The sequence below is a fragment of the Pezoporus wallicus genome, unplaced genomic scaffold (genome assembly GCF_028554395.1).
Source record: "Pezoporus wallicus isolate ANWC-B61680 ecotype Strahan unplaced genomic scaffold, APGP_CSIRO_Pwel_v1 contig_7731, whole genome shotgun sequence".
NCBI lineage: Eukaryota > Metazoa > Chordata > Aves > Psittaciformes > Psittacidae > Pezoporus > Pezoporus wallicus.
In genome coordinates, this window is record NW_026635361.1 from 349,959 (window position 1) to 360,146 (window position 10,188).

The following is a 10,188-nucleotide window of genomic DNA, read 5'->3' on the forward strand; positions in this document are numbered from 1 at the left end:
CCATGTGGGGACCCAGAATGGTCACCCTGTGCCAGGGCCACGGGGGACACTGAGCCTTGGGGTCTCTATGCTGGGGCACAGGGCACACTGCGGCGCACAGCTGGGCCGTGGGGACACGCAACGTGGCCACCGCATGGGGCACCTTGTGCTGGGGACTGCGGGCACCAGGAGCCTGCCCTGGGGACACCGCGCACCCGTCACGGCCTCGCTCCGGGGGTGTCCGGTGCCGTGCTCGGGGGTACCGGGGGGGGGGTCCCCCGGGTGACGTCAGCGGCAGTTGCCGGGTGACGCCGCGGTGCCGGGCCCGCGCCGGGCCCTGACGTCAAGGCCCGATGGCCGCCCGCCCGCCCGGCAGCATGGAGGCGCTGGCAGGCCCCGCCGGCCGCTGAGATGGTGAGCGGGGAGCCGCCGGACGGGGGGGGGCGCCGCGGCACCGGGACGGCCCCGTACGCGGCCCGGCGCCGGGAGCAGGCCCCGCGGATGGGGGCCCGGGGAGGGCGGCGGGACGGGGCCTGCTCGGGGTGGGAGGTGAAGGGGAGCCAGGCCCCGGCGCCCCCGAGTGTCCCCGTGTGCCCCGGCACGGGAAGGGGACGGGGCTGATGGGGGAGGAACCCCCCCGCCATCGTCCGGGACCCTGCAGCGGCTACGTGCATGGCCTCCACCTGCTGTCCAATCCCGCTGCCCCATCCCACTGCCCCATCCCGCTGTCCCCATCCCACTGTTCAATCCTGCTGTCCCCATCCCGCTGCCCCATACCACTGCCCCATCCCACTGTCCCCATCCCACTGTTCAATCCTGCTGTCCCCATCCCGCTGCCCCCATCCCACTGTCTCCATCCCACTGTCCCCATTCCACTGTCCCCATCCCACTGTTCAATCCTGCTGTCCCCATCCCGCTGCCCCCATCCCACTGTCTCCATCCCACTGTCATATCCCGCTGCCCCATCTCACTGCCCCATCCCGCTGTCCCCATCCCACTGTTCAATCCTGCTGTCCCCATCCCGCTGCCCCATCCCACTGCCCCATCCCACTGCCCCATCCCACTGTTTCCATCCCACTGTCATATCCCGCTGCCCCATCCCACTGCCCCATCCCACTGCCCTATCCCACTGTTTCCATCCCACTGTCATATCCCGCTGCCCCATCCCACTGCCCCATCCCGCTGTCCCCATCCCACTGTTCAATCCTGCTGTCCCCATCCCGCTGCCCCCATCCCACTGTCTCCATCCCACTGTCCCCATCCCACTGCCCCATCCCACTGTCTCCATCCCACTGTCATATCCCGCTGCCCCATCCCACTGTTCAATCCTGCTGTCCCCATCCCGCTGCCCCATTGCACTGCCCCATCCCACTGTTCCATCCCGCTGTTCCATCCTGCTGCCCCATCCCACTGCCCCATCCCGCTGTCCCCATCCCACTGTTCAATCCTGCTGTCCAATCCCGCTGCCCCATCCCACTGCCCCATCCCGCTGTCCCCATCCCACTGTTCAATCCTGCTGTCCCCATCCCGCTGCCCCATCCCACTGCCCCATTCCACTGTCTCCATCCCACTGTCATATCCCGCTGCCCCATCCCACTGCCCCATCCCACTGTCCCCATCCCACTGTTCAATCCTGCTGTCCCCATCCCGCTGCCCCCATCCCACTGTCTCCATCCCACTGTCCCCATCCCACTGCCCCATCCCACTGTCTCCATCCCACTGTCATATCCCGCTGCCCCATCCCACTGTTCAATCCTGCTGTCCCCATCCCGCTGCCCCATTGCACTGCCCCATCCCACTGTTCCATCCCGCTGTTCCATCCTGCTGCCCCATCCCACTGCCCCATCCCGCTGTCCCCATCCCACTGTTCAATCCTGCTGTCCCCATCCCGCTGCCCCCATCCCACTGTCTCCATCCCACTGTCCCCATCCCACTGCCCCATCCCACTGCCCCATCCCACTGTCTCCATCCCACTGTCATATCCTGCTGCCTCATCCCGCTGCCCCATCCCACTGCCCCATCCCTCTGTCCCCCTCTCACTGTTCAATCCTGCTGTCCCCGTCCCACTGTCCCCATCCCACTGCCCCATTCCACTGTCTCCATTCTGCTATCCCCATCTTGCTGTCCTTATCCTGCTGTCTCCATCCTACTGTCCCAAACCTGTCCCCAACCTGTTTTCCCCTAATCTGGTCCCTCATCCCCCTTCCTGCTCCCCCTTCCTGCTCCTCCATCCTGCTGTGCCCCCATCTTTCTGTCCCTCAAACTGCTCCCATCCCACTGCCTCCTATCCCACTCCCCCCAGCCTGGTGCCCCCTATCCTAATGCCCAGATCCTGATGCCCTCCCAGACACTCCCCCATCTTGCTCCCTGATCCTGCTTCCCCATCCTACTGCCTCCCAAATCATTCCCCACAACTTGCTCCCCCAACCCTCTGTCCCATAGCCTACCACCCCCTAATTCACTCCCTCTTAATCTATTTCCCCCAACCCATTACCCCTGATCCACCTCCACAACCCTCTTCCCCATAACCTGCTCCCCCCCACCCTTTCCCCCCATTCCTGCTGCACCCCAACTTTCTGGCCCCTCAAATCTGCTGACCCCAACCCTGTGCACCCCAGGACCTCAAGGGCCAGTACTGGACTGATGATGACTCCGATGGGGACAATGAGTCCGAGGAGTTCCTCTATGGCGTCCAGGTAGGCACCATGGGTGCTGGACCCAATGGGTGATGGTGGGGCTCAGGACTCCCCAGCCTGAGCCTGATCCCGAGCACGGGGCTGACACTGCTGTGGGGTGCTGTGCTGCAGGGGACCTGCGCCGCCGACCTGTACCGTCACCCGCAGCTGGATGCCGACATCGAGGCCGTGAAGGAGATCTACAGCGAGAATGCCGTGGCTGTCAGGTGGGTGCATCGCTGCCTGCACCCAGGTATGCCATCCCCAGGCACCCAGCAGTGACATCCCCGGGGTGTCTGGCCATAGCATCCCTGGGCACCCAGCAATGCCATCCCCAGGCACCCAGCAGTGACATCCCCGGGGTGTCTGGCCATAGCATCCCTGGGCACCCAGCAACGCTATCCCCAGGCACCCGATGATGCCATCCCCGGAGTGTCTGGCCATAGCATCCCTGGGCACCCAGCAACGCCATCCCCAGGCACCCGATGGTGCCATCCCCGGGGTGCCTGGTCATGGCATCTGCTGGGCACCCTGCTATGCTGCCCCTGAAGCACCCAGACATGGCATTCCTCAAGCACCCACTGTGCCATCTCCATGGTGCCCACTGTGGCACCCCTGGAGTACTTGGCCATGGCATCCCCAGGCACTTGGCTGGGGCACCTTGGGGCACCCAGCTGTGGCATCCCTGGGGCACCCAACTGTGCCTTCACTGGGGCACCCATCTGCAATCCGGGTGCTCTCCCGTTGCCCTCCTTGTCTCATGGGTGCACGCACTTGATTCACGAGGAGCTACATGTGCCCATCACCGCCCCACAAGCCTGCCCGCCCTGGCACAGTCACCCCACCACGGGGTTCTGTGTCTTCACAGGGAGTACGGGACCATCGATGACGTGGACATCGACCTCCACGTGAACATCAGCTTCCTTGATGTGAGTCCTGGGGTGTCCTTGGCACCGTGGCCATGGGGGTGGTGGGGACACACACGTGGGGGGTCTTCAGATTTCCTTCCCCAGCTGGGGGTCCTCAGGGCCGTGCCAAATGGCAGCTCTCCCTTGGCAGGAGGAGGTGGCGACGGCGTGGAAGGTGCTGCGGACGGAGCCCATCGTCCTCCGCCTGCGCTTCTCCCTCTCCCAGTACCTCGATGGCCCTGGTGAGTGTGGCCAGGCAGGACACAGTGACCCCATGGCTCTCAGCACAGGCACAGCAGCAGCACTGACTGGTTGTCCTCTCTCCCTGCAGAACCGTCCATCGAGGTTTTCCAGCCGTCCAACAAGGAGGGCTTCGGGCTGGGTCTGCAGCTGAAGAAGTAAGAACAGAAACACAGTGGGCACCCAAGGGGGGTGGGGGGGTGGTCCACAGAGGCACCGTTTTGCCCCCAAACCAGCCGCATGGCCCCGTGCCACTGCCACACAGCTCGCCCTACGGGGATGGGGAAGAGGAGGAGCTGGGTGGTACAAGCCACCCAAGCACTAGGCTCAGTTGGCACTGATGCATCCATGGGTGCTGGCACCCTACGTGCATGCCCATGCCACCTCTCTGCCAGGATCCTGGGCATGTTCACATCCCAGCAATGGAAACATCTCAGCAATGATTTCCTGAAGACCCAGCAGGAGAAGCGGCACAGTTGGTTCAAGACGAGTGGCACCATCAAGAAGTTCCGTGCTGGCCTCAGCATCTTCTCTCCCATCCCCAAGTAAGACCCTGATGGTGTCACCAAGGGATCAAACCTCTCTCCCCTCACCCTGGGTGGCCAGGGCTGTGCCTCAGTTTCCCTCCTCATCCCTTGGATGCTGTTGCTCCCTGCCAGAGCCCGAGGAGGTGGTGGTGGCTCCCCAGAACCAGCCGAAGGCTGAATTTGGTGTCTGAATTCGGAGCTCAGGGGGATTCTGTGCCCGCAGGTCTCCCAGCTTCCCCGTCATCCAGGACTCGGTGCTGAAGGGCAAACTGGGCATCCCTGAGGCTCGTGTCAACCGCCTCATGAACCGCTCCGTGTCCTGTATGGTGAAGAACCCCAAGGTGGAGGTTTTCGGCTACCCCGCCCCCAGCACCCAGGCAGGTGTCGCCCCCTTCAACATCCTGGTGGGTGCCTCCCCGCCTCGGGGTTTGCTTTCCTCTCCTTTCCCTTCCCGGATTCCCGGGGGCTGGCCTGGGGCAGGGCTGGGAGCCCCTTGGCTTGGAGGGAGCTCCTAGGGAGTTTCTCCCCTGTGCCTTCTCCCCAGCACCCATGGGTGCTTGTGGGCCAGCTGGGACGCCGGCCGTGGGTCCTGCGGGGTTTTACCCCCTCTTGGTGCCGTGTCCCTGGTGCTGTTGTGTCCCCAGGAGGGTGTTTGCACATTGGGGGTCCCGGGGGGCTGCTGGTGCCACACGGAAGCCGGGGTGCAGTGGGGAAAGGGGATAACGCAGCGGGCTCTGCTCCGGCTCTGGCGCAGGTCGGCGGCCACTGCAAGAACGTCCCGACGCTGGAGTACGGCTTCCTCGTCCAGGTGAGGTCCTGCAGCCCAGAGCATCCTCCCCACTGCCCCGTGTGCTGCTCATCCTCAGACCACTGCCTGGAACATCCTTCCCACTGCCCCACATCCCACTCATCCCAATCCCGCTGCCTGGAACATCCTTCCCACTGCCCCACATCCCACTCATCCCAATCCCGCTGCCTGGAACATCCTTCCCACTGCCCCACATCCCACTCATCCCAATCCCGCTGCCTGGAGCATCCTTCCCACTGCCCCACATCCCACTCATCCCAATCCCGCTGCCTGGAGCATCCTTCCCACTGCCCCACATCCCACTCCTGCTGCCTGGAGCATCCTTCCCACTGCCCCACATCCCACTCATCCCAATCCCGCTGCCTGGAGCATCCTTCCCACTGCCCCACATCCCACTCCTGATGCCTGGAGCATCCTTCCCACTGCCCCACATCCCACTCATCCCAGTCCCTCTGCCTGGAGCATCCTTCCCACTGCCCCACATCCCACTCATCCCAGTCCCTCTGCCTGGAGCATCCTTCCCACTGCCCCACATCCCACTCATCCCAATCCCGCTGCCTGGAGCATCCTTCCCACTGCCCCACATCCCACTCATCCCAATCCCTCTGCCTGGAGCATCCTGAGCATCCTCCCCACTGCCCCACATCCCACTCATCCCATACCCACTGCCTGGAGCATCCTTCCCAGTGTCCCACATCCCACTCATCCCAGTCCCACTGCCTGGAGCATCCTCCCATGGATGCCACCACGGGCCTGACTCCTGGCCTTGCCCCCTCAGATCATGAAGTACGCGGAGCAGCGGATCCCGACGCTCAATGAGTACTGCGTGGTGTGTGACGAGCAGCACGTCTTCCAGAACGGCTCCATGCTCAAGGTGCAGTGAGGGGGAGCGGCCCCGCATGGGCTGTTGTCACCCCGTGTCACCGTCCCCAACCCTGCCCATGGCCCCTGTCCCCCCGCAGCCAGCAGTGTGCACCCGCGAGCTCTGCGTCTTCTCCTTCTACACCCTGGGTGTCATGTCCGGCGCGGCGGAGGAAGTGGCCACGGGTGCTGAGGTAGGCTCTGTGTGTGGGGGGGTGACCACGCTGTCACCTCGTGGGGCTGTTCCCTCACCCCACGCTCTGTCCCCGAGGTGGTGGACCTGCTGGTGGCCATGTGCCGCGCTGCCCTGGAGTCCCCTCGCAAGAGCATCATCTTCGAGCCTTACCCTTCCGTGGTAGACCCCAACGACCCCAAAACACTTGCCTTCAACCCCAAGGTAAGCACTAGGGGGACCAACGCTCCCCCGTGCGGGGGCGATGGGGCAAGGGGAGCCCCGAGGAGCCCTCTGATGGCCACCTCTCTCCTGCTCCGTGTGCAGAAGAAGAACTACGAGCGGCTGCAGAAGGCCCTGGACAGCGTCATGTCCATCCGGGAGATGACCCAGGTACGTCAGCGTGGCCCCATGAGAGATGCCCCTGGTGTGGGACCCTTCATCAGGGGTGGCTTTTTGGTGCTGATCTCACCCGCCCCTGGTTGGGTGGGTGCTGGGGGACCCACCTGCACCCCCTCTTGCCTCTGCCAGGGGTCCTACCTGGAGATCAAGAAGCAGATGGACAAGCTGGACCCCCTGGCCCATCCCCTCCTGCAGTGGTAAGGTCGAGGGTGCTCTGGCCCCATTGCACTGCCCCACATCACCCACCACTGCCCCATGTCCCATGGGATAGGGGACAGGCTGGGGAGCAGCCGGGCATCCCCGTCATGACCCCCTTGGCCCCTTTCTTATGATCCACAAGCTTCAGGGTGGATTCTGGTCCCAGGGGAGTGTGGGCCCACCCTGTCTGACCTTCCTCCTTCTCTTCCTCCTCCTCTTCCCAAGGATAATCTCCAGCAACAGATCCCACATTGTCAAGCTGCCTCTCAGCAGGGTAAGGGGCCTGGCTGGGCTCCAGTTGGGGTGTGGGATGGAGAGTGGAAAGTGGAATATGGGATATGGAATATGGGATGAAGGGTATGTGAGGTGGGACGTAGGATATGGGATGTGGGGTGTAGGATATGGGTTGTGGGATGTAGGATATGGGATGCGGGATGAAGGATATGGGATGCGGGATGAAGGATATGGGATGCAGAACAAAGTGTGGGATGTAGGGTGTAGGATGAAAGACATAGGGTATGGTATGTGGGAGGGAGATAGGGATGCAGGGTGCAGGCTATAGGATGCAGCGTGTTGGCTATGGGATGTGGGATGCGGGATGCAGGATTAGGGATGTAAGGATGTGGGTGTCTGATGTATGTGGGAGGTCTGGGATGCAGGATGCAACCTGTGGGATGGGCCCTGCCTGCTGTGGGCTGTGGGAAGCAGGATATGGGATATGGGATGGAGAATATTTGTCACAGGCTGTGGGATGGGGGACAAGAGCCGGGGAATGCCACTGACCCTCCCGGCAAGCTCCGGGTGGCCAAGGCGGGGCTGGGGCGGTCCGGTGCCAGGCTGCCGTGCATGATCTCTGTCTGTCTGTGTCTGTCTGTCCTCTGTCCCTGCCGGCACCGCCGCTGCTCTTCCTTTTCCCCTGGTAGCAGCTGAAGTTCATGCACACCTCGCACCAGTTCCTCCTGCTCAGCAGCCCCCCAGCCAAGGAAGCGCGGTTCCGCACCGCCAAGAAGCTCTACGGCAGCACCTTCGCTTTCCAGTGAGCTGCGAGGGAGGAGCCCCCCGGTGGGTGCTGTGGGGCGGGATGCTATGGGTGCCGTGGGGCTGACCTGGGGCTGCTTTTTCCAGCGGCTCTCACATTGAGAACTGGCATTCCATCCTCCGCAACGGGCTGGTCAACGCTTCCTACACCAAACTGCAGGTAACGCTCCCAGGGCCGGAGTCGCTGCCCAGGGCAGGCAGGGAGGGAGGGATGCAGCAGGGAGGGATGCAGCAGGGAGGGATGCAGCAGGGAGGGATGCAGCAGGGAGGGATGAAGGCAAGGAGGGATGCAGGCATGTGGAATGCTGCCTGCAGAGGCCGGGCTGCCTCCACCACCGTGCCCGAGCTGTCGGGTGACCCCGTGGTGCTCACCCTGGTGTTTCCCTGCAAGCTGCATGGAGCAGCCTATGGCAAGGGCATCTATCTGAGCCCCATCTCCAGTATTTCCTTTGGATATTCAGGTAAGAGGCTGCCTGTGCTGCCCAGTCCCATCTGCGCTCCCGTTCTCACTCCCTGCATGGGCCCGGGGATGTTTGGTATTGTGCTGGCTGCAGCAGGCAGCTTCCTGCATCCTTCCCACATGCACCAGCCTCTTCCCAGCCAGGCTGGGCCTTTCCCATGTGCTGGAGAATTGAACCCCAACATTTTCCAGGCTCTAAAAGCTGCTGCTCCGACTGCTGGGGGTTCCCAGGGCTCGGTCGCAGGGCAGGAGCACGCGGTGTGGCCGTCCCTGTCTGTGGCATGTGTCCCCGTGTCACCCCAGGGTGCTGCCTGCCTGGCAGTGACTGGAGCCTCGCTTCTCCACAGGGATGGGGAAAGGGCAGCACCGGATGCCTTCGAAGGACGAACTGGTGCAGCGGTACAACCGGATGAACACCATCCCGCAGGTGACGGGCCAGGGGATGCCGCAAGAGGATGGGGACGGGGACATGGCACCCATGGGTGCTAGGTAGGGGGTGAGCTGAGCCTGGCGGGGCGGTGACACCGGCTCCTCTCCCCGCAGACACGCTCCATCCAGTCCCGCTTCCTCCAGAGCCGCAACCTGAACTGCATCGCGCTGTGCGAAGGTGCGGTGATAGAGGGTGGGAGACAGGGTGGGGGGTACAGGCAGTACCCGCACCCCTGGCTGGGTGGAGGAGGGAGGGAGGGCCCCAGCAGGGAGCTCTGCCCCATCCCGTGGCCGACAGCCCCTTCCTCTGCAGTCATCACCTCCAAGGACCTGCAGAAACACGGCAACATCTGGGTCTGCCCCGTCTCGGACCACGTCTGCACCCGCTTCTTCTTTGTGTGAGTGCTGGGCTGTGCCCCCCTCATGGTACCTGTGGGACACCCATGGGACACCCCTCACTGCTCCCCTTCTCCCCTTCCAGGTACGAAGACGGCCAAGTGGGAGATGCCAATATCAATACTCAGGACCCCAAAATCCAGAAGGAGATCATGCGGGTGATCGGGACTCAGGTGTACACAAACTGAGCGGTGCGGCCCCCCTGGGGCTGCCTGGCACCCAATGAAGCCCCTGGGCTGGGGAAGGACGTGTGGGTTTCAAGGCTGAGACGGGGCCGACACCGGTGGCTCCCCCTGTCCATAATGTCCAGCATCCAGCGAGCACCAGGCAGGTTCAGTGGCCCCTTGTCCCCTCCCGGTCCTGTCCCCCAGCATCCCCGACCCTGTGGCAGCGTGGAGAAGGAGCTGCAGGGGCTGGCATGGCCGGTGGCCGCCCCTCCTGGCGCTGGCAGCGACCGGGGTTTTACTGACAATGAGAAACTGAAGCAAAAAAACCAACCATGAACCAACAAACCAAACCCAAAAACAGAGAAAAGATAAGGAAAAAGGAATCCGTGTCCCTGGAAAGTATTTAAATAGGATGGGGTGGGGGGGGGAAGGGATGGGATTGCGGGGAAGGGACAGGATCATGGGGAAACAATGGGATTGCAGGGAAAGGACTGGAGGGAATTGATGGGGCTTTGGGAGAGAGTTGGGACTTTGGGGAGGGAATTGTGCTGCTCTTGCACTACAGCAAAGGGGTTGTGCTGCGGAGCGGGGACCATGCCACGGAGAAGGGACTGTGCCTCTGGGATGGGCCCACACCAGGGACGTGGGACCATGCTGAGGGTGGCAGAGGTTCCCCTTGGGCTGGGAGCAGCTCCTGTGGGATCATCCTGGGAACACCATGGGGTCTGAGGGGCTGAGAGTACCAAAGCCCGGGGCAGCCCTCACTGCGCTGCGGCGTTGGGTCCGACCGGGCTGGTACAGGAGGGCAGGAGCCAACCTCAGAAACCTCCTGGTTCAGGTTCAGGCACCGGCTGAGACCCAGCGCGCTCGTCCCACTGCTGGAGGCACCCGGTGTCACCTCCGCAGTGTCCCCTGCCCCTGGGGGGTG

At 63.4% G+C, this 10,188-nt stretch overlaps 1 protein-coding gene across 3 annotated transcripts; it reads left to right on the plus strand.

Annotated features, from left to right (window-relative positions):
• Window positions 1–236: 236 nt before the first annotated feature.
• PARP6 (poly(ADP-ribose) polymerase family member 6) lies at window positions 237–9,622 on the plus strand. 3 transcript variants are annotated; one of them, XM_057420719.1, is made up of 22 exons: window positions 237–393; window positions 2,598–2,675; window positions 2,787–2,881; window positions 3,523–3,583; window positions 3,714–3,804; window positions 3,894–3,960; window positions 4,198–4,347; window positions 4,553–4,733; window positions 5,084–5,137; window positions 5,916–6,011; window positions 6,100–6,192; window positions 6,270–6,395; window positions 6,498–6,563; window positions 6,702–6,769; window positions 6,996–7,044; window positions 7,694–7,806; window positions 7,896–7,968; window positions 8,200–8,269; window positions 8,616–8,695; window positions 8,812–8,875; window positions 9,011–9,095; window positions 9,179–9,622. In XM_057420719.1, the coding sequence occupies exons 1-22, from the start codon at window positions 391–393 to the stop codon at window positions 9,279–9,281; spliced, it is 1,866 nt and encodes a 621-aa protein (XP_057276702.1). In that variant the 5' UTR covers window positions 237–390; the 3' UTR covers window positions 9,282–9,622. The 3 variants fall into 3 exon arrangements, 2 of the variants coding, with proteins under 2 accessions (XP_057276702.1, XP_057276709.1); XM_057420726.1 differs by having other exon boundaries at window positions 7,697–7,806; XR_008973664.1 differs by lacking the exons at window positions 8,200–8,269; window positions 9,179–9,622 and having other exon boundaries at window positions 9,011–9,078.
• The last annotated feature ends 566 nt before the right edge of the window (window positions 9,623–10,188 follow it).